The 25265-nt window shown below is 36.4% G+C and overlaps 1 protein-coding gene across 2 annotated transcripts; it reads left to right on the plus strand.

Moving 5' to 3' along the window:
* Positions 1–25158, plus strand: psma5 (proteasome 20S subunit alpha 5). 2 transcript variants are annotated; one of them, XM_028797098.2, is made up of 10 exons: positions 1–79; positions 695–740; positions 5192–5258; positions 6014–6140; positions 9326–9393; positions 13314–13421; positions 14071–14129; positions 16514–16616; positions 18930–19016; positions 24695–25158. In XM_028797098.2, exons 2-10 carry the CDS (start codon positions 712–714, stop codon positions 24770–24772), a joined length of 726 nt encoding a protein of 241 aa, XP_028652931.1. In that variant the 5' UTR covers positions 1–79; positions 695–711; the 3' UTR covers positions 24773–25158. The 2 variants fall into 2 exon arrangements, with proteins under 2 accessions (XP_028652931.1, XP_028652930.1); XM_028797097.2 differs by lacking the exon at positions 1–79 and having other exon boundaries at positions 545–740.
* Positions 25159–25265: the final 107 nt, after the last annotated feature.

Genomic DNA, 25265 nt, shown 5'->3' on the forward strand with positions numbered 1-25265 from the left:
GTTTCCATTCCGGAGCCAATAATCTGCCGCACGCTGTCATTGCAACCTCAGGGATCCGCGGCAAACCGATTCGCTAACTGTAAGTGTTTTCAGTGTTTCTTAGAAATCTGATTTTAGATTTTTGCTGTCTTTAGATTAAGAGGAATTGTAGAAATTCATATTCTCACAAGCTTGGTAGTTTATCGAAATATTTTAAAATAGACTAATCGAGTATGCGATATTTGCAAGTAGCTTGTGTCTCTCTGTGTGTTTGACCGCTTGCTTATTTGTATATAAAATAAATTAGCTGTATATCATACACATATGTTATCATAGACGTGTTCTTAAGGTAGTCTTCAGAAGACCATGTATGTGTATTGTTTTATTTATACATAATATTGGGATTTATTTCCTCTTCATTGAAAACGAAGGTCAACCAATCTTTGTAGGACGGAACGAACTGGAAGTTGTAGTGTCCAATACGTGTAAAGTGTTTTTGTGGACCCCGCCTTTTGTAGTAGATTTGCCCAATGAGGTCAGTGGAGGGTGGGCGTTCAATATGCTGTATTAGGTTGTGCCTACCGCCGTGACTGTCTCGAAACTTTTCTGTCCCAGCTATTTTGATCGGTTTGGAGATACTAGGGACTTAATTCAACTAGAGCATCCTGATTTACCTACCGACTTTTCATCCATTTGTTGTGTTTTGCCTTTACAGAATTAACAACTATTAAAATGTTCCTGACAAGATCAGAATACGACAGGTAAGTTATTTGCCCGGACTCTTTCATTTTGCTTTGTCATGACAATAACAATGTTTGGGCCCATGATGCTCTTAATTTGTTTTATGTTGGTTTGGTATTTTACAGGCGTGATCATTATTCTGTTTTCTTTTTTCTCACATATTGAATGTCTCCTACAATGTAATTAGTATGCATTTCATGTTTGAATTGAGCTGTTTGGGCATAGCGCATTTTTAAAGATTTAGTTTCACTTTCAGAATCCACCTCATAAAGTCGTCCATGATTTTCTAATAAATTATACTATTCTGTAAATACATCAGTGCATTGTAAATACGTGCATATCTTTTGCATCTGAGTTATTGCATCCTATGTGTAATGTCTAGTTGAAGATACAGAGCACACGTTGGCTAATCACTGATGCGCTGTGCAAGAAAGGACAAAGCCGGTTATACTTCCTTAGAAGGCTGGCTTCCTTCAACATCTGCAATAAGATGCTGCAGATGTTCTATCAAACAGTTGTGGCAAGCGCCCTCTTCTACGCAGTGGTGTGCTGGGGAGGCAGCATTAAGAGGAAAGACGCCTCACGCCTGGACAAACTGGTGAGGAAGGCAGGCTCTATTGTTGGCATGGAGCTGGACATTTTAACATCTGTGGCAGAGCGAAGGGCGCTCAGCAGGCTCCTATCAATTATGGAGAATCCACTGCATCCACTAAATAATGTCATCTCCAGACAGAAGAGCAGCTTCAGTGACAGACTGCTGTCACTGTCCTGCTCCACAGACAGATTGAGGAGATCGTTCCTCCCCCAAACTATGCGACTCTTTAATTCCACCAGGGGGGGGGGGTAAACGTTAATATTTAACATTATACATAGTTATTGTCTGTTTTTTCACCTGTATTATTATCATTCTTTAATTTAATATTATTTATTGTATCAGTATGCTGCTGCTGAAGAATGTGAATTTCCCATTGGGATTAATAAAGTATCTATCTATCTATCTATCTATCCATCCATCCATCCATCCATCCATCCATCCATCCATCCATCCATCCATCCAATCCAAATGCAAAATTAGCCAGCAGTGAAGTTTGCAACTTTAAATCCCTAAATCATTTTTGAGGTATAAAATTTTCTGTTTTGCACAGCTCATTGTATGGATGTGTGGGATATGTGATCTGTGGTTTTGTTTTCTTTTTAACAGCTAGCATCCACTTTTTAAATTCTTCCTTCATTATTGTGAGTGTTTGTATGTGTGTGTTAGTATAATTTAAAGTCTGTGTGCATACGTAAAATGGGTATATTGCCTAACCTACTTGAAGTATGTTGTATGTAAATTTCTTTTGGTCAGAAGTTTCTTGGTTGCTTATTGTTCAAACATTTTTAGACAGATTGTCAGACTCTATGGACTCTGTAGTCAGCCTTTACTAAATTTTTTAAATTTAAAATATATCCTGAGTGAACTGCAGTAATATTGTTACAGACATACTGCCTTAGAACATGAGGAGACTCGTCTGCAGTTCTGGCAAAGTTTATTGGCTTTTTCAAGTTTGCAAGTTCTCTGTATTTTCATGTGTACTTTCTGTAGAAAGTACTTTCCTCTTACATGTCAAAAGTCTCGTATTAGGCTAATTGGCAGTTACAGAATGTCACAGTATAAGCAAGTATTGGTATATCTCTGTGTGTATGCTTGGGATTGTTGGGTGCAATGTCCAAGCATGATTCCTGCCTTGGGTCTGATGCTTTTGGGTTAGGTTCCATTAACATTCAATTCTGTATTGAAATAAAGAGATTCATTGAATGAATGGATGGACAGATGGATGGAAGATGCACTCCGTATGCAAAAGAGGAATACAAATATAATTTTTAAAGCATTACCCACAACAGAAACATTATTTGCTTGTGTGTTTCAGTTCATCTAATTTCACCTTCAGCACCATGGTTGAGCTTCATTTTTTCTAAGGTGCTGCTCTGCTCATTTCTATTTTGAACTCTCCGTTAGTTGGATCAAGGAAACAACCATTTAATCGTTACTGGAGATTCACTTTCGGTTTCTGCTGGAGTCACTTTCAGGGTGTGCTTTACAATGTTCTGTAAAATTTTAGTGGTGTGCTTTCGGAGATCTAAAGGCTTCAATGTGCCATGCATGTCCTGGATGACTGCCATAGATGTAGGCATTTGCATTAAACAACTTAATGATTAGAAACCTTGTTTGAGGTAGTGGAATGCTCCATTTTGTTTAGTTTTCAGCTTTTAGTTCCTGTTTGTATTTGCTATGTCAAAAATTCCCACCAGGGTACTTTTTATTTTTTGGGGAGAATACGCAAAAGATTTATTTGGATTGGAGATACAATCCCCCAGCCCATAATTTCTGGAACAAATGCCTGATAATGAACATGTATTAAAAAGCAAAAAAGAATTCTTATACATTTAAAAAGATGCTTTACATGTATACCTAACTAATTGGTAATTTATGTATTCATACAAAAAAACACAAACTGAGAGCCAACGTCTTGCTTAATTATCACCTGAGTCTGATTTATAAAAAGAAATTGTTCAAGATGAAACAAAAAACTTTCAGACATACTTTTCGTTGAGCAGTGGGTACAACACACGAACAGTTATTGGGCAGAGCACCAGTCCATTTTCAGGATGACACATTTTATTTTTATGTTTTTACATAGGCCTAACATATACTTTATATGAACATACACATATGCATGTATACAGAGGTCATTTTGTCAAAATAAAATTGATTTACAAGAGACAAATTTAAAGAAATAGCTAGAATCATTAGCAAGGATGTACTGAGAACAATTGCCATATATACAGTGGTATGCAAAAGTTTGCGCCCTCTTGCTTAAAATGTCTGTTATCGTCAGTAGTTTAAGAAGCAGAACATGAACTGATCACCAAAAGGCATAAAGTTAGAGATGGCACAATTCTTTTCAGCATTTTATGCAAGATTAATGTCTTGCTTTTGTTTGGTACCATTGTACAGTGAAAAAAGGAAATTAGGAACACCATGCAAAAGTTTGGGCACCCCAAGATATTTGAGGTATCGGATTACCTTTCCCAAGGTCTCAGACCTTATTTAGCTTGTTATGGGCATGGCTTATTCACAGTCATCATTAGAAACTCCAGGTGATGCAAATTGCAAAGTTGTATAAATTATCTGACTCCTCAAACCTTGTCCCAACAATCAGCAGCCATGGGCGCCTCTAAGCAGCTGTCTAGCACTCTGAAAAATAAAATAATTAATGCTCACAAAGCAGGAGAAGGCTACAAGAAGATAGCAAAGCATTTTCAGGTTGCTCTTTCCTCTGTTCGTAATGTTATTAAGGAATGGCAGTTAACAGGAACAGTGGAGGCCAAGCTGAGGTCTGGAAGACCAAGAAAACTTTCTGAAAAAAAAACTGCTCATTGGATTACTAGAAATGCAAATAAAATCCTCCATTTGATTGCAAAAGACCTTCATGAAGATTTAGCAGACTCTGGAGTGGTGCACTGTTCTACTGTGCAGCAACACCTGAACAAATACGACCTTCACAGTAAAGTCGGCAGAAGAAAACCTTTACTGTGTCCTAGTACAAATCTAAACAATCTTGATGCATTTTTGAAACAAGTCCTGTGGACTGATGAAGTCAGAATAGAACTTTTTGGCCGCAATATGCAAAGGTATGTTTGGAGAGACATAAGGGTGCCAAATTCCAGGAAAAGAACACCTCTCCAGCCATGAAGCATGGGGGTGGATTGATCATTCTTTGGGCTTGTGTTGCAATCAGTGGCATTCTGGAAGTAACCATCACACCATTTGTTAAAAAAAATTTGAAGTTAAAAAGAGGATGGGTCCTATAGAAAGATAATGATCTGAAACGCACCTCAAAATCTACAATGGAATACCTCAAGAAGCACAAGCTGACAGTTTTGCCATGTCCCTCACAGGCCCCCGACCTAAACATCATTGAAAATTTGTGGATAGATCTCAAAAGAGCAGTGGATGCAGGAGAGCCCAAGAATCTTGCAGAATTAGAAACCTTTTGTATGAAGAGTTGATGAAAATACAACCAAGTAAGAACTGAACGAGTCTTCTCTGGCTATAAAAAGCATTTACAAGCTGTGATACTTGCCAAATGGAGTGTTACTAAGAACTGAACAGGACAGGTGCGCAAGTTTTTGCTTCAGACCCTTTTCATTTTTTTGTTTTTTTGTACCTGTGAATGATGGAAATGTAATCTTGCTTAAAATATTAACGAAATGTGTCATCTTTCAGTTTATGCCTTTTGTTGATCAGGTCATCTTCTGTCCACTTAATTACTCACAGTAACCGACATTTTAAGCAAGGATGCACAAACTTTTACATGCCACTGTATTTTGTTGTTTGTTTGCTTATCTTATCAGAAACCAGTGTTCTGCTGCTATTAGTATATGTTGAGGTATTAGTTTTATATTTATTTTTATTTATTTTAAATAGAGGTGTGAACACATTCTCACCAGAGGGAAGACTCTTTCAAGTTGAATATGCCATTGAAGCAATAAAGGTTAGTATTCACATTTAGGTTTGTGTCTTTATACCCTAACATGAACACTTAAATGGGCTTTTTTGCAGTTAGTATTATGATTGTAAAATGTTTTACTTTTTTTCTGAATTTTTTCTGTTTCTGCCTAACCCTATAAATAAAATGCATTATTATTATTATTATTATTATCTTATCACATAATATTTGAATCTTTAATATTGAGTCAAAATGACGGGCAACTATTCTAAGTGTGGATGGAATGCAAATAACTTCCATTTAGCCAGTTGTTTTCAGTGTTTTGTGTCTTGGTGCCATAGGTGTATTTGTATTTATATGGAATCAGACTCACTTATTTAAAATTTTTATTAGATTTGTGTATATATTTATTTTGGTGGTACTGTATTAATTCCCAAAAATCTGTGAAAATCAAAAAAAATCAAAGTACATATATCAATAGAAAAGTTACGACAAAACATGCTTAACAGACGATAAGTTTGCTACATGTTAAATGGATTGAGTTGTTTGCCACGTTTTTCCCTTAGGGGATATGGTGACAATTTTAACTCCTTCATTCAAATTTGTGTTTTGCTGTAGAACACTTAACAATTACATACCATTCAGGTATTCAATTTACAGTCAACATTGTAGGATTTAAACTAAATTTTAGTAACTCCTTAGTTTAACGCCCACTTTATTTTTATCACTAATTGCTTTTGTCAGTTCAATATGCTTTTTTAGTGAAGCATTAAAAAAATGTTTAAAATTTTGATTTTCAGTTGGGGTCTACAGCTATTGGGATCCAGACATCTGAGGGAGTTTGCTTAGCTGTTGAAAAGAGAATCACATCACCCCTCATGGAACCAAGCAGCATTGAAAAGATTGTTGAAATTGACGCTCACATAGGTAAGAGCCTAGAAGACAATCAGTAACATTAACTTCGTGGTTATTTTCACTGTTAAGTACTCTTGCCTTGTTCATCTTATATTGAACTATACTTAATGTCATTGACACTATGGTTCTAAAACTTTTTGTTATTCTAAATTTTGCAAAATTGAGATAGCTTTCATTTTGCACCATAAAATAGAAATAAATAAGTTTTGTTATTTATATGCTGTACCAATATTGAATTCTTTAACATCAGTTGAATGCATCAATCTAGTGTAATAAGAGTTTTAATTGAATGACTAATCTGCTAAAGTGAAAAACAAAGGGTGTAGCATATTTCTGTTATAGTGAGTAACTGTCCAATCTTTAGCCACAACAAGAATTTTGGCAAATTTTTCTCACATTTCAGGTAGTAGCACATTTTCATGTGTTTATCTGTAAAATATAGGTGTAATAATTTATGTGTATAATTTGCATATAGTGTATGTCAAAAGTTTTTATCCTCATATTGAAACTTCACATTTTCATCATGTAACTCTACAATAAGACAAATTATACTGGACTTTTTTACCTTTTTATAAAAAGTTGTAACCAACGATATTTAAATTAAAATCAGATTGCTTATTTTAGTAAAAACAATTAAAAAGAAAAAAATGTCAATGTTGTAGTCACATAAGCATCCATTACCCTTTATAATTGTGGTTGCAACTGTGTTCAGATGTATCCAGTGTGGAACTTGACCCGGACACAGACAGGCAGACACGTTAGGATTGTCCCACACACATTTATTGAGGTACTCCATTTTACAGTAAGTCACTCACAAGCCCCCAATACCCCACAGTCCAGGCCAATCAACAATGCCTTCTCTCTCTGTCTTCAGACCACCTCCTTCTCTCCTCCAGAGACCTTGTCCTTCTTCCACCCGACTCAAGTCACTCTCTGAAGGGAGGCGGCCCCTTTAAATAAGCACCCGGATGTGCTTCAGGTGTGTCCCCAGCAATCTTCCACCGACACGCCCCAGTCTGGCGGAAGTGCCGGCTGTATCCCCGGAAGCACTCCGGGTGTCCGTGTTCTTCTTCCCCCCAGTACTTCCGGGTGTGGCGGAAGTGCTGAGGTCCAGGGTCCTCCAGGTATTGGGGTGCCCCCTGGCGGTGACCACGGGCCCCTACAGGGTCGAGCTTCCCAGCTCTGTACCCGTGGCCCCCAGGGTGGTCGCCCCCTTGAGGTCTGGAGGAGGCACAAATCCTCCTCCAGTCTTCTCGGGCGTCCCGGCTGGGTACCGCCCCCATCCGGGTACCACACCAGTCACATTACACATCATTTAACTTTACCTAAAATCAGTTGGAGTGATGCTTTTTAACCCTAAAAAAATCATTTCCTGTAACGATTTCTTGGTTGCAAAGTGCTGAAATAAGCATGGTTCACAAGGAACTAACAAAAGATCAATTGAACCATACTGTTGAAAAGTACATATTAAGTAATGGATATAGACAATTTTTAAATTTAGAAAATTAAGAAATGAGTTGTGGTCACTTTTTCACAATACATGTCTTTATTTTTATGATGAATTTCTTTCTCAGAAAGACAATTCACAAGACTGCTCTATCCCATTAACACTAGAATTACCAAAGCTCACAAATTACATGTGTAATGCCACGAAAAATGCCGGCATGCCCTTGTCGATCAAACAGAGGAAGCTCTGCAGTCTACTTGTGACTTTGCGCTGTAGGAAGATAAGTAAATAAATCAATGTAAATAACATTCAACCTAGCTTTTATATAAGTAACATATAAATGCTTCTTATGTAAAGACCATAATTACAAACAGGAGTTTGCACGATATGTTGGTGAGCTCTGTAAGCCGTGCTGTTTCTTTGAAGGACAGGTGTATGGCAGACTGATTGGCAGGATTACACCAGACTTCGTTCTGTATCCAAACGGTGCCATCTTTCGCCTTTACGCCTGGTGTAGCTGCGTTGTTCTTATATGTGAGTGGATGTTTCTTGCGGGAATGGTTTCTATTCTCTTTCTCTGATCTGTGTTTGCCTCTGTTATAGCTCGTCTTTATTTGAAAACAGCAGTGTCAGATCGGGGCGAGCGTGAATGCGACTGAGAGAATAAAACTGAATAAAAAAAATGCTAACCTTTACAAGTACCATACATTTACAGCGGCTGTTACAGACTCAAATCAAATGTATGTTTTTATTGTATAATAGTAACAGTAAGAACGGCTCACTACTCACAATGTTTATTTTGGGACACATTTAAGACTCGAACCCAGGACCTTCTGAATAGGAGTCAGCAACTCTAACTGCTGTACTACCCAAGAAGTCAAGATAACAAGCCGCACTAACCTGATTTCTTTTTCTTCGGTTATAGTCTTGAAAAAAGCGCATTTGTTCTGTTATACTTGTATCTTTTGTGAAAGTGCTTATTTGATATTTGGACTTCAGTCTTCACACATTATACACTTCATGTCTATATTTTGTCATTAGTACTGAAACATGGAAAAAGTTTGTCTTTTAGGTATGTGTTCAACATTTCTTGCATTTCCTGTCATCCTACACTTACATAGATATTTGTAGACACGAAACACTTATGAAATGCATGTGTTCCAAATAACGATATATTTTTTTAGCCTAGGTACCTGACTCCCTGATAAACAAGGCTTCAGTTGAGAGAGGTTTTTGCAGTTTCTCCGGCGGTTGGGGGGGATGGTATAGCAGGCTGCTTGCTGCTTGGGATTATCGACACATTTATAAGACAAAAGACGTTGAATGGACAGGTGCGAGTGGATTTAAGGTGGGCCGGATTTACGAGTATTCTCGTAAGCTTTGGTAATTCTAGTGTTAATAAAATCAAGAGGTAAGGGAATAGAGCCCATGGTAGGAACCCACTTTTGACAGGATGCCAGTCCATCACCAGAAACGATGAGACACATGCATGCACATTTACCTCCGGGCAATTTAGAGCTAAAGGACTCCGCTATAAAACAAGGTAAACTAAAATCCTTTCCATATGTATGATTGATAATTTGGGCCAATACAAAATGGAACATATATTTTTTTCAAAACATGTTTACATTATTTAAAGAATTTAAGGCCATATCTGTGTTACAATAGAGGTAAATTATGGATATATTACTGCAGTTTACCTAAACATGATCAGAAAAGTCTTTTAATAAGTTTGTGTATTTATTCACAGGCTGTGCAATGAGTGGATTAATAGCTGATGCAAAAACACTAATTGACAAAGCAAGAGTAGAAACACAGGTAAATATCTTTGTCTTTAACTTTAAGTCTGAGTATAAACTTTAAGTAACTAGGAAAACTACGAATGAAAAAAGGCTGTAGGTGTGTATTGTGAAAGACACTAATCTTAATTTATACTTTTGCTACGTCTTTTGAAATGGCAGTGTGTTTATACTTAATTAGAACTACATGCATAGGATAGCCAAGTAGATACTGAGGAACTCTCTCTATCCTGTAAATCCTAATTTTAGAATTGTACAGTGCATCCAGAAAGTATTCACAGCGCATTACTTTTTCCACCTTTTGTTGTGTTACAGCCTTATTCCAAAATGGATTAAATTCATTTTTTCCTCAGAATTCTGCACACAACACCCCATAATGACAACGTGAAAAAAGTTTACTTGAGGTTTTTGCAAATTTATTAAAAATAAAAATAAAAAAATTCTGAGGAAAAAATGAATTGAATCCATTTTGGAATAAGGCTGTAACATAACAAAATGTGGAAAAAGTGATGCGCTGTGAATACTTTCCGGATGCACTGTATTTTGGAAATTCCAATTCCAATTTGGAAAGATTGTAAAATCGGTTGATTTTAATGAAGTATACCTTACAAATTTTATATACAACACAAAAATAGTGTAGTATTTTGTTATTCTCTGAAGCATTGTCTTTTTTATAGAGTTAAGTTGAAGGTGTCCTAGACTTTGTGTTTGCTTTCTGACAAATCATTAATTTTAAAACATTGCTCCTATATTATATGGTAACAATATATACAAATCATAGCTGTAAATTGCTCCATGGTCACATGTCTACAGTATACCTGCATATATAACCTGCTGTTTATTTCAGTCTCAGAAGCTTTCAGTGACACAAAATACATGTTAGTTGTATGGTGTTTTATTGTTTTCTGACCCATTTTATTGCATCTTTATTAGACTGGGTAAATTCTTGTTACTTCACATTGCTCATATGCCATATTTATAAGTAACAGTAAGTAAAATATATGAACACAAAAAATTATAAATAGAACAGCATCAAAGCTGTATTAATGGACTATGGACTTTGATGTATGAGTTCTAAAGGTAGTACAGGGTGTCCTCAGGTTACAACACAGTTCCGTTCCTACAACAATGATGTAACCCGAATTTTGGTGTAAGTCGAAACACACCCTAGCCTAAGTCACTTACCTATCCTAACACATTTGCTAAATCATAATCTAGAACATAAAAACACAACTAAGCCGCAGAAAAAGGAAAAGGAAATAAATGTACTGTACACTGTACTGTAGTAACAGAAAAAAATTAGTGTAAAATAATCCTTACCTTTATTCCTTCTCGCGTCTCAATTTTTTAAAGTTTTTTGGGAGTGAGCGTTGTAAACTCGAAATGTCGTATGTTGAGACGTTGTAACCCGAGGACCCCCTGTATGAAATTTTTTTGATGTTTTATGCATGCATTATTGCTTTGTTGTTTGAGTGTAACAGTGCTTACCAAAAGCCTATATTAAATTATGCATAAAATACATATTTTTATGTAAAGGAAAAATTATATTTTTGAAGTATTCTCTTAAGATTTTTGTATAATCTCAATCAGAACCAGCCACTAAATACATGTTAAAAAAGCACAACTAAGAATATGCCTTCTTTCATGTTATCTTCTGTAACAGTCTGTAATGGTGGTTCCCTTTACTAATGCAAGCTATACTGTTTCCCTAATGATTGAAATTAATGGGTGAGCTGCCCAGTACAGTAATCCCTCCTCCATCGCGGGGGTTGCGTTCCAGAGCCACCCGCGAAGTAGAGACCATATGTTTATATGGTTATTTTTATATTGTCATGCTTGGGTCACAGATTTGCGAAGAAACACAGGAGGTTGTAGAGAGACAGGAACGTTATTCAAACACTGCAAACAAACATTTGTCTCTTTTTCAAAAGTTTACACTGTGCTCCATAACAAGACAGAGATGACAGTTCTGTCTCACAATTAAAAGAATGCAAACATATCTTCCTCTTCAAAGGAAACAGAGAGGAAAGCAAACAAATCAATAGGGCTGTTTGGCTTAAGTATGCGAAGCACCGCCGGTACAAAGCTGTTGAAGGCGGCAGCTCACACCCCCTCCGTCAGGAGCAGAGAGAGAGAGAGAGAGAGAGAAAAACAAAGTCAAAAATCAATACGTGCCCTTTGAGCTTTTAAGTATGCGAAGCACCGTGCAGCATACTTAAAAGCTGCACACAGAAGGTAGCAACGTGAAGATAATCTTTCAGCATTTTTAGACGAGCGTCCGTATCGTCTAGGTGTGCGAACAGCCCCCCTGCTCACACCCCCTACGTCAGGATCACAGATAGTCAGCGCAAGAGAGAGAGAAAGAAAAGTAAGTTGGGTAGCTTCTCAGCCATCTGCCAATAGCGTCCCTTGTATGAAATCAACTGGGCAAACCAACTGAGGAAGCATGTACCAGAAATTAAAAGACCCATTGTCCTCAGAAATCTGCGAACCAGCAAAAAATCTGCGATATATATTTAAATATGCTTACATATAAAATCCGCGATAGAGTGAAGCCGCGAAAGGCGAAGCGCGATATAGCGAGGGATCACTGTAATCCATTTACACCAATTCCAGGGTGAGTGGAAGTTGAGTGGTATTATAACAACATTGCAGCCTCCAGTTTTGAAGCAAATTAAATTTATTAAGTTTCTGTAAATTTTCAAAGGATGCACACTGCAACTCAGTTGTCTATGGTGTGTGTGTGTGTGTTTACTTTTGTGTAGTCCTCCCGTTATTGCTCAGGTTTTCTTTACTTCTGTTGGCTACCAAAATGACACTCGCCTTGCAATATGCAAGTTGGAATCAGTATGAAAATTTGGAAGCAATCTTTTAATTAGTCACGCAATGATTAGTTAAGCTGATAGCTGTAGTGACCAGGGAGTGGTAAGATTTTTAAAAACTGCAGTTCCTAAATCTTATATGCCTTTCTTTTAAAATAAATTGTGAGTTGTGTTGGGATATAAATCTGACGTTGACTTTAGGCAATAATATGTCGAATGCAGACACATTTCTGCTATTCTCATCCCCTTTCAATAATTTAACTTATAGTTCAAAGCAAACAGTGTTCTGACCTTAGACTTTTAATAACGATAGGAATTCAATTTTTATGGCTGTGTCGTCGTATATGCGGTGGTGTGGGCGGTCGCGTCCGGGTGGCTGTACAACCTGGCGTGCACGCTTTACCTCGGGTTTAGTTCACAGGTCGTAGGCATGGTAAAGTTTCCATATAATTTAATAACCCTATTTGATCTAAAGCAGTTTCTTTGTGTGGGCGCCTTCGTTCATTGTTTGAATTCATACAGGCTCGTTTACAGGTCGTAGCCATACGGGCTCGTGTTTGTATTACTAATCGTTGAGCTCCCTCCATTTGGATATGTGCCTTCTTTGCCTGTGCTGTGTCAAAAGCGCGTTGTGGGCGTGCTCGTTCATTGTGTTTATCCATATGAGCTCGTTTTGAATTTCCGTTAGTTGAGCTCTTTCATTGTGGAGCCGTGATGTCTTTGCTTCTGGTGTGTGTGAAGCGCATTGTGGGAGCCTCCTGGCACAGTGGAGTAGAGCAAGTGTATTTTGCAGGTTGTGTTGTGTGGGCGCCACTTACTGACTCTGGGGCGCCGCACCGCAGTGCGCATGCGCTTCGGTACGTCCGCCGCGTCTGCCATGCATAAATTAACTGTGGTTTAGTAATATAGATTCCCTGAAAAAAATCAGCAATAGAAAACAAATTCAAAAGTCCATGTGACTTTTGAAACTCCTCTTGTATATATGTTTAGGAGATTTTTGTTTTGTTGGTTTTCTAAATGTCCACTATTTTATTTATTTAAACCATTTTTTAAACTTCAAAGCTGAATGATATCTTACCTGCACATTATTTGTTAACTGCTGTTGTATTTATCTCAGAACCATTGGTTTACATACAATGAAACAATGACGGTGGAAAGTGTAACACAGGCTGTATCTAACTTGGCTCTTCAATTCGGTGAGGAGGATGCTGACCCTGGTGCAATGGTAAGTATTATTTACAATGTCATGTCATTAAAAAGACTCTTGTATGTCATGTTTTGTTCCATATCTTCTCAATAGTTGTTTTACCCACAGCGTCATATTTATTGTTTTCTTGTTTGCAGCAGTTTACATTCTGCTGACTTGTAGATGTTTAGGCTGATCAGATATGAAATGCCGGAGAAACATTTTAAATTGATTTCCTCAGCTCATTTTAAAATGTGAAATGCATTGCTGAACTAGCTGAGCTAGTTGTGCTTTTCCTTATAATAACTGCTGTTTTTCATAAGAAGAAATTATGTCCTAATATGTATAATCTGTTCTCCTGGATGTTACTGCAGAATTTGAACTTGGGTTTAATGAAGAATCAGGATCTTGTTGTTTGATTGTAAATGTATTGTGTTTTGGTTAGTAAATTCACTTTGCAATTTATTAGTTTGTCTAGTTTATTATTCTGAAAATTCAATGATATATCAAAACTGGATTTAGTGTGCTTTTGAAAATGGATGGACAAATAATTAAATAACAATATAATCAGTCAAACATATAAAAGGTAATAATGAATAAAAAACATTAGGTCTGTCTTGTCAGCTTATAAAGATGCATTTGAAAAAGTTTAACTAGCTTTAATAACTCTGTTTCCTTCCTTGTGTAGAGCCGTCCTTTTGGTGTAGCACTTTTGTTTGGTGGTGTTGATGAAAAGGGACCCCAGCTGTAAGTATAACCTATTCTGCTATACATGTACTTCATTCTTCCAGGTGTATCCACTAAGTTTTGAATCTGTTTTTGATTGGTGCATGACATATAATCATATCTCCCAAACTTAATGGAGAGATTTGTAAATTTTATCTTAATTATTCCACTAGTATATTGTCATAAAATACGAAGATCATTAATACTTAGTCTCATGATGAAGTATTAAATCACTTTTAAAAACTTCTTGTGACATTGAATTATAGATGATACTTCAGTGGCGGCACGGTGGCGCAGTGGGTAGCGCTGCTGCCTCGCAGTTGGGAGACCTGGGGACCTGGGTTCGCTTCCTGGGTCCTCCCTGCGTGGAGTTTGCATGTTCTCTCCGTGTCTGCGTGGGTTTCCTCCGGGCGCTCCGGTTTCCTCCCACAGTCCAAAGACATGCTGTTTAGGTGGATTGGTGATTCTAAATTGGCCCTGGTGTGTGCTTGGTGTGTGAGTGTGTTTGTGTGTGTCCTGCGGTGGGTTGGCACCCTGCCCGGGATTGGTTCCTGCCTTGTGCCCTGTGTTGGCTGGGATTGGCTCCAGCAGACCCCCGTGACCCTGTGTTCGGATTCAGCGGTTTGGAAAATGGATGGATGGATGGATACTTTAGTACATTTTGTTTTTGTGTGTGTTGCCTGTAAGTATTGATTGTTGATTTCTATGATCATATCTATACCAAACACTGATTGTAATATAAGTAACCGATGAGGATCAAGTACCTTAGAGTCCATGAATACTTGCTACAGAATCTCTGTTCTGATGTGTGGCTCACAATCTTTGTATCATAAGAGATCCTTAGATTTAAGGAAGATAAATATAAACTTATTGAAAAGTATCCGTGCAGAATGCTCATTGTAATACAAGCAACTCCTGGATTACATTACTCTTGAGTTGTGGCAATTCTGCAGGTATGAATGAGAATATAAAACCTCCACTTTTTATTGAACTTCAGTCAGTTTTAGTCTATGGACTTCCTTTTCTTTACTTATGAAAACAGCAAATTAGTATGAACATGAGTGAATACAAAGTACAAACAATGGCGAGAAATAATTTTTTCTTTAATGTGTACATGTTTCAAAATATAACCGGTAGCATGCTCAGCTGCATAGTACTACTAAGCAGCTTCATTGGCAGCTTTTCTGCTTAGTTAGAGCAGTATAACTCAAAGTTGGAGTTCTCATCATCCTAAGCAGTCTTTCCAGCTGTTGTTATCTCAAGAAGTATAGGTGCAGGATGGGGAGGTGACACTTTGGAATCCCCTGGTGAAGATGGAACATGTCATTTAATGTAACCAACAGCACGTGAAATAAACTGTCTTACAGTAATCAGGTGTCTGTTCAGCTGAGAAGAGGTAGAATTATTGGTTTGTAAATCCCAGCTTAAATATGTGTCCCAGCCTCTCTGTCTCATGGCTAAATCAAAAGGTGCTCAGTTTGAAGGCTGTGCAGTTTTCACAGCTAATTTTGAACAACAGCACATAGTGTGAGAGGAAATGGGGATGCTGCTTGATGTGGGGTGCAGTATAATATGAGTGTGTTTTTGTGTAATATGCGGTAGTCTGTAAATCAGTGTATTTTATCTACTTTATAATCCTCATAGTCTGATTATCACTGATGCCTTGTAGCTGTAGCCAGATTGTTGTCTGTATGGGATTGGCACTTTTAACTTATTTCTGTGCATGTTGTCTTTAGATACTTTAGTTGTAACCCAATTCCCACCGAAACACACCCTAATGATAGTTAGCTTAACCCTGAATTGGCCCCATAAGGTTGTGCGTGTTTATGTACACAAGAATACCCTATGTTGAACAGGTGGAATAAAAACCTTTTCTCTCCTTTCCAGTAATAGAAAATTCATGTTCAAAATAATGGATAGGTTGAATTAAACCAAAAAAAAAACACACACACACTTTTGTCCTTGTAAGTAAATTATTAGTGTAGCTTAAGAATATCAAATATTCTTTTGGCTAAAGATTTAAATACCAATTTTATGTCTCGATTACAAAGTTGATTGCATAATGTATATGTTTTACTCTTACAAGTTCAATTTGTTTATTTTAATTACTTAGTTTTCTTATAGTACCTAAACATTTTCCTTTGTTATATGCATTATATTTATTAGCTCTTAATTAATACTGTAGTTATTACACATTTCTTAAGTTTGGCTTGAGGTACTTAGATGCATGATTCAGTTATCCTTTTTCTTTACACGCGTATTGAAGGAAACAACATTATCAACATCAAAATGTTTTCTTCACTTTAAAATAAATTTGTATTTTGAAGTGCAATTTTTAGAGCTTTGTTGGCATTTTATATCACAGAAAAGGTAATAATAGCGTGTTAATAAAAATGTGTATACAGGTACCACATGGACCCTTCTGGTACTTTCGTGCAGTGTGATGCTAGGGCAATTGGATCAGCATCAGAGGGAGCGCAGAGCTCCCTGCAAGAAGTTTATCACAAGGTGAGTTTTTTTTCTCTCCTCCCTGTTATTGTTACTCTTCAGGGGAGCAGAGTAGAGGTGGGCGGTATGACCAAAATTCTATATCACAGTATTTTTCTAAATTCTGCCGGTTTCACGGTATTAGACGGTATTTTTTTCCCCATGCATGAGTGGATGTTAGACACATTTTACACTGTAATTACTGCAGTAGACTGGCTAACAATAACCTATTAGACTGTTATGAGAATTGTACATCGTACAAAAAGACATTTTAATGTGCACACAAGTATTAATCCAGTTTTGCATGGCCCCATAAAGTGATAGTTTTCAAGGGGGTGGCACTAAAGAGAAGAGAAGAAATCACATTGCATGACAGATGCAGTCAAAATATAGAACCTTTAATTGAACAAATTTTGCAAAAGCTTAAACTATGACTTTGACAACATATTTTCAAACATCCAAAGAGGCATTTAGACTTAGTAAAATATCCAGAGGTGTTTGTCAAAAGTTGGATTGCACTGAACACGTCTTAGAAAAGGAATAAATAGTAAATATTTTTTGTAAACCAACTACACTTTCTGTTAATGTTAACAATCTCTGTCCACTGACACGTTTAAAGTGACTTTTTAAACAATTTTACCATCATTAAACTGCATAATATTTAAACTAATAAATAATAACAATAAAATACATAATAGTATTACTGATAGTTGCACCATTACTTCAAGGCTTCAAGCCCAGGTGCATTACACAGTATTCACCAAATTAAAATAAAATAAAACAAGTGCAACTTGGTAATGACATCTTACCAACTGTACCATCATTTAGGCAAAGTGCATTAATATGGACCTTGCTTCAAGCTAAGCTATATACATAAATAATAAAAACTGCAACTTGCATTTATAATGCTGTTTGTGGTATAGCCCTATGGAAGCGCATTAGGGCCACTGTGAAGAAAAAAAAATATGGACATGGAAGAAAAAAAACAAACTATATGTCGAGAATAAATTCGACATGTTGACTTTATTCTCGACATTTCCACTTTAATGTTGACGCTTATGTCAAGATTAAAGTCGACATTTCCACTTTATTCTCATAGTTTATTTTATAATTAAAGTAGAATGTTGTAAACTAAACTTCATCCTAAAATCAATGTTTAATTTACTAGATTTTCTCAAACCCCGTCACAAGTTAATGCAGCACATCAAATACTTTGTGTTAAGTGTTTCCCGACCCAGTCGTTAATCACTACGCTTCTTAAACTGACTTCCTCCGCACTAAGAGCAGGCGCCTGCAGCAATCACCGCACAGAATCCATTCACTTCATGATATTCCTGCTCTCTACCAAAACCCCAGTTCCTATCTTTCCTTTTTCTTTCTCCACATTACCAATCACAGCACGATAAACGTCTTTGTGAAATTAAAACTAGTTATTAACTTAGCTGACGGAGTGTTCAGAACTTTAAAAATATCTTCGTTATACATGTTTAATTATGCCATCCATTCAGAGTTGCGCCCATCTCTGAACGAGTCGCCAGCACATCGCAGGATGAATACAAGCAAAACATACACTAGCAAGTACAAAAACAAGTACAACTTGGCTTGCAGTATTATCTAGTAGTATAGAAACAGTATTTACACATCTGACCTTTTAAAACTAAAGTATCTCCAGGCAACGGACGTGACGCCTTTTTTTCGGCAAAAGTTCTTCTGTTCATCATGTTCAACTTTACTTTTAGTTCAGTTTCGGAATGCTCTCTGTCCATTTTCACCGCGTGGCATACCTATGCTACCACCCACTATTTGGTGGTGTAGCAGTGAAAAAGAGCCCTAGTGCAACAGATCTGTGTTTAGCGGTGTAGCAGTGAAAAAGGTCCCCACTTGAACAGTTTCTCGCTGCGCCACGTTCCGAACGTCGTTTAGGCAATTTAAACCGGTGTTGCGGTATAAGAAAAATCCATATCATAAAAAAAATAAAAAATGGTTTTTGGTATGAACCGGTATACCGCCCATCACTAGAGCAGAGTATTTACTTTAAGCTGTGGTTTAAAATTGGTTATATTCCACCAAATACAGAAAATGTGGCAAGTTAGCACTAATAACCTTTTTATAGGCTTTTTGTTTCTAGCCTTTTTTTGTTCAGAACAATTGTGATTCATTTTCCATTAGTAAATGTTCCAGTGAATTTATTTACTGTGATTGTCTACGCTTATTATTCATTGTTTACTGCAAGTTAATCTGATAAACCTTGTATGTTTTAAAGTAATTGTAATTGGTAGTAATTTTTTTTTTCTTCAGAATAACATATTACCAATTTTTGTTTTATTTTCTTAGTCAATGACATTGAAAGATGCTATCAAGTCTTCATTGACTATCCTTAAGCAAGTAATGGAAGAAAAACTTAATGCAACCAACATTGAGGTGAGACCAGCGTCTTTATATTGTTTTGGGTGTTTCATGATGGGCTGTACTGATGCATTTAAAAAACAATTTTGGTTGATGCAGATGTTAGATGCTATGCTAGACATCTCAAGCTACGGTACTAAATAATCTTTTAAATCAAGGTTTCATCACTTTTGCTGTTCTTGTGAATTTTGTTTGTTTTAATTTATTTTTGGAGAATCAGTTTCATTTTTGTAGAAACATTGTGAGGCAGTCTAAGGAAACACACTAAATTTGTAATATTATTTATTATTTATAGGAATATAATAAATTAAACACAACTTTTATTTTAGTTTTAATCGGCTACTTTGGAATTTTTATTTCCAGTAAATATTAGAGAGATTGCTCATGTTTTGTTGCAGGCTATTGGTTTACTTGACTCCTTTCATGTGTTTTGCATTTTTTCTGCACAATGTTAGTGTGTATTTATAAATAAATATAAAAAAAAAAGTATAGATCGGTAAAGGATTTTTTTTTGTCAAATCACAGGTTGAGCTTTCCAAATCTGAAATTGCAAATTCTGTATTTTTCTAAATCCAAAACTTTTTGAGTACTGACGTGACACCACTAGTGGAAAATTCCACACCTGACCTCATGAGTGGGTGTAAAAAACACATAAGCTGGTGATTACTGTTTATGTCAAATTTCTTCAATTTCCCTATAAAGATTGTACCTCTGCTTGAGTGGGATCTGGGAGTTCCCCAGGACCTGCGAGTATTACTTACTGTGTTTTTTTTTTTCTTTGTATGGTAAATTTCTAATCAAAAGCATCATAGGTAGACATTGAAACTCTGTTGTTGTTTATTTTTTATTATTTAACAGCTGTTACAGGTATTCTGCTGGTTCTACTGTGCACAATTATTGCAAATATTGTATAAAATTTCCTTCAGACTGTGTGTATAAGGTATATATAAAACATAAACAGATTTTGTGTAACATTCCCAAGATATCTCTTATGTATTTGCAAATATGCCAAAATCCAAAAATATCCGAAATACCTGTACTTCTGGTCCCAGGCATTTTGGATTAGGGATACTTAATCCGTATAGCCTTTTTTCAGGATGATACTGGAAACTGTTTCTGTATTTATTAATCCAGTTTCCTAATCCTAGTAAACTATCCCCAGAAAGTAGGCACTGAAACTAGAACTGAATTGGGCTAGAAATGAACTGGAAATGACCTAAGATAATAAAAGACTGAAATTGGCAGGTCTTGAAGTGGCTGTTATGTTGAAAAATTTGAAATTAAGCAATGAGCTGAACACAAGTATAGGAGCATCAGTTAAGTCCACATAAACCAGTTCCTGTTAAGTCCTGTTCTGAAAATTGAACTTTTGACATTTTTGATCAAATGTAGTACAGGAAGCTGAACTTTTGAGCAGTGACATTTTGAATAAAATAAACTGACTATTTACTCATCATAATTTTTTAAATTATAGTAAGCATGATGCTTATGATACATAGAAGTCAAAACAGAATTAGAAAAAAGAAAATATTATTTAGCAAAAGAGATGCATTTTAATTATGTATTACGGCTTGTTAGACATGAAAAGAAATAGTTAATTTCCAAAGAAGTAGCACATCATCTCGGCAGGAAAAGTCCACGGTGTGAGAAAAAATTATTAAGAATAGGAGGAGCTGAACAATTGAAGCAGAAATTTCTGATATAAACTTAAAGAGATTTGAAAGATTACTCTGATCACCTTGTGCATAGAGAGCAGGCCTGAATCAGTTTCATCCATGCTGAACTTTTGTAAGAATCTTATTTTCTTTATTACTTATGTTTTGCATTTAACCTTTTATTTTTGTGGCTTTTAATATTAACTTGGTCTGTGTTCTTACATTTCTGATTCCCAGAGGTTCAGGAGGAGGGGATGGGTATCAGCTTTGTAGTTTCATTGAAGGGCTAACCAGGGTTAGGGTGTGAAATGCAGGTCTGTGAGACAATGGCCTGCAACATGTATTCAAACCTGTTAAAATCTCAACACTAGTTTTTAGGACAAGAGATTTCAAACTGCAGAGTGGACCTTAAGTGCCCTAAGGTCACAATTGCCTCCACATCTCTCATCCCCTTAGCCTGGAAAGAGAGATGAATAACCTGGACATCCTTCTAGACCCAGATCTAGACATAGTATGTGTACAAATGACCCAGGCATCATTTCCTGACTTTTTCATTCTAATATTTAAATATTTATTGTTTCCATTTTTAGTATATTTGTAAATTAAATGCCAACTACTTCTGTCGAGTAGATTGATAGATTGATTTCAATCAAGTGTCATAGGCAGTAATGCCAGAGATAATGATATGATGCTCTGGCAACATCATAACTAAAATGATGAAAATATCTCAGACAGCTGTCCAATTAATCTACAAAAAGCAAATTGGTATGCAAGCAGTTGTATATTAACTTCTTATCGGTCAGTTCATTATCTGTATATGCAGGTTTTTTTTCCAGTGCAAACAAAGGTTTGTTGTATCAATCTTTATTACCCAAATTCACTTCTGGATATACAGCTATAGATCTAGCTTCTCCTTCTCAATTGTGGCTTCAGAAATCTTTCCTTAATTTAACCTGAGTCTGCCTGCTCTTAAAGCTAGAGTAATAGATTGTGTGCTGTGATATTAAACTTGAACAACAGTAGAAATCCAGTCGGTGTCGTATCAAGATAGTAAGCAAACAAAATAATATTTGCTTTATCAAGCTCAAAAATGCAAGAATAACATTGTTACAATTTAAAAATGTATACATAAATATACAAATTGTAGTTTTTAGTGTTGTTCATCTGTGCATACATGTTCTTACCTACTTCTTAGGGTGATGTTACTTATCCCAGCAACTGCTAGGAGCAAGGTGGGATACAGCCCTGGGCAGGGAAACTTTCCCTCTAAAGGCATACTCTCAATTGATCCTAGTGGACCAAGCTAGAGTTGCTGAGTAACCTAACACACACATGTTTGGAGTGTGAGGAGAAAACACACATAGACAAGAGGGGAGTGTGCATATCCCACACGAACTGCACTGGTGCCAGGATTTAGACCTGATCAGTACTTAAGATTTTTAAATTTATAAATGAACTGATAAGAATATTTTGCATTAAACCCTTGCATTATGGCGTATTCATATTTCAATTACAGGAACTAACAATCTTTATTTCATGTATCACCCTTCCATAATGAATAGCCACAAAGCATTTTATATCTGTAAATCCATAAGTCCCGTTATTATTTATTTATTTCAGACAACTGTAGCACAGGCAGGATAAGTGACTGACTTGCTTAAGAAGACACAATGAGTCAGGGATTGAACCAGCAACCTTTGGGATTTAAGTGGAGGATTGCAGACCTACAGTACTATTTGAAATCATTTTTGAGCAGCAGTACATAATTTTAGTTATGAGGATTGCCGTGGGTGATTAAGCAATACAAATCCAAAAGAAAGGTGGTGCCCAGTAGTGGTCTGGCAAAGAGACCTTTACATACTTGAGGCTTTGAAACAATCTTCTGATACAACTGATTATATTTTGTTCACATAGAACCCTGCAGATGATTATCAGCAGAAGGCTATATCTGCCCTTTGTCTTCTGGTTTAAAAAAATGCCTCCAGATTCTAATAGTATCTTGCATCATTTCTGTGATTAACATATATCCAACCCACAAGATTGCACCATAACGGTCATTTAGAAGTTGAGAAACCATTCAATTGTAAAGCCTCAGAAACATAGATGTGTTTAATAATATATTGGTCCAGTGTAGTGAGTATGGGTTTGTGTATGAAAAAAAAACCCATACAGTTAAGGTCATGATTTTTAGCCCCCTATGAGAAGTGGGACATTTTTTTACATTTATGTCCAATTTTACAAACTTTACAAAACATTATTCAGTGTAAAAACCTACCGCTGGTACATTTTTACATTACTTCTTTACTGCTGTATAACAACTTTATTTTAAATTGGGGTGTTTAGCCCCATGAACCTGTCAGGATGCATTGTAGTAAAGATAAATGCTGTTGTCAAAACACACCTGAACCCCATGTGACTTAATTAGCTCAATCAATTACCACCACACATTATTAAATGGAGTAAAATGAGCAGGGCTAGTGGTGCTTAAAGTCAAAATTGAGAGGTATCATGCTTACATTCTTTGTAGAAGTAATTTCATAATGCCAAAAACTAACAAAATAAGTATGGACCTCAGAGAAAGGATAGTGGATGCTCATCTTAAGGGGGATGGCTATATGGCCATTTCCAAGTGTTACACTGTGCAAAATACAAAGTGACCCATTCTGTCAGAAACAAACCTGGGCGTGATTTCAAAGACGGTGGACAGGAAAATAATCAGAAGCCAACAAGGACCCCCGGATCACTGCAAAGGCTATTGTCACTGAACTGGCCTCTTCTGGACTTGAAATCACAAAAAAAAAAAAATGTTGTGAGGGCTCTTCATCATAGGAAGTTTTGAGGTCATCGGCCAAGGAAAACTCCATTACTCACACAGCATATCAAAGCTACACTAAAGTTTACCCAGGACCATTTGAAACATGTATACAGGTTTTGTTTGGCAAAGGAAGGGAGATGTCCTCAATCCTAGAACCCTAGTTACATAGTTAAGCCTGGTGGTGGAAGCATAATGATGTGGGGCTGTTTTGCTGCTTCAGCCACATTAAACCTTGTTTGGATACATGGGCTAATGAAGAAAGATGAATACTTTGACATTTTAAAGGATAATTTGAAGAAATCTGCTACCAGTCTGGCTTTGGGTCGTCTCTGGGTCTTTCAGCAAGAAAATCACCCAAAGCATACATCACAGTTGGTTCATAACTTTTGGAGGAACACCTAAACCAAAGTCTTGGAGTGGCTATCTCAAAGCCTAGATCTCATTCCTATTGAAAATCTTTGGAGAGAGATCAAGGTCCACACTCAAACCATCTAATTTGCATGAGCTGGTGCAATTTGCCACAGAGGAATGGTAAGATCCTTCAGGAGACTTGTGCAAACCTTGTGAGAAACTACAGTGAGAGGTTGCTGTCAGTTTTGAGTCAGAAGGTGTACACTGTTGTCTAATTGTCAGAGGGCTAATAATTATGGCCATGCTATTCTTGTGTTTTCCTTGTTTCAGTTAAGTGCATCAGTAAAATATTTTCATCAAACTTTTGGAAATTGTGTCTTTACTCATTTGGAAGCAATTCTCATATAAACATTTTATGTAAAAGTAATTTTTCTGGGTTTATTCAATTTTGGGCAGCGGGATAATAATTACTATATGATGTTAACTGTAGACATGTATCAGTACTAAATGGATCCAGGACAAGGAGTGTTGGAATGTGTCCTAGAATGGAATGGCATCCTGTTCCTACTTTCTGCTGTGTGTTGACAAGGATAGTTTACAGCCCAAACGACCCTAAACTGAATAAAGCGAGTAAAGATATTAGATGGATTGATACTGAAAAATATCTAGGTCTTTCTAGCTTTTGTTACATAAATGTGAATCGACCAATGTACTTTTTGTTTATATATTTTGCTGTTTGTGCTTGAAGTGTTGGCGTAATAGCACTCTATTGTGAAGATATTTGGAGGAAGTATTGGTTTTTTTTTTATACGTGTTTGTTCTGCATGTGTCTTAGTCAAATCTTCACAATAAATTTTGATTTCTTTTCACAGCTTGCAACAATAGAGCCTGGCAAGACTTTTCACATGTACACAAAAGAAGAGCTGGAAGAAGTCATCAAGGATATTTAAGGAAGTGCAGGCTAGGAAAAAGCACAAAAAAATCTGACAGCATTTTGGCAAGAAGTCCAATAGGGCTTCCCCAATTTGTTCCTCTTTTGTTGATCCTGGAATTTTTTTTATTTTTATTTTAATAAACACAGCTGCATGGGCAGACAAAATGCTGTTAGAATTTTTTTTTGTTTACATATATTTTTGTTTTTATTTTTTATTTTTTTTTTCCCTTTTCCCTCAGACATTTTTCATCTTCAAAAAAATTTTATCTACAATGTAACATTATCTTCTGTCTTTTGTTAGACTTGGAAGAGCTGGAGCTAATGGTTTTTCAGCCAACCTACTTCAAATAATGTATAAATGATTCAAAATATTCTTTTCATAAATGAAAATCGCAACAAATATTTTTCTACTGTGTTATCGTGTTTTTGTACATCAGTCTGCAGGAGCAAGTTATATTTTGATTATATATAAAAAATATTAAGCCATAGAAAGGAGAAATTGATTTCCA

The sequence above is a fragment of the Erpetoichthys calabaricus genome, chromosome 3 (assembly GCF_900747795.2).
Source record: "Erpetoichthys calabaricus chromosome 3, fErpCal1.3, whole genome shotgun sequence".
NCBI lineage: Eukaryota > Metazoa > Chordata > Cladistia > Polypteriformes > Polypteridae > Erpetoichthys > Erpetoichthys calabaricus.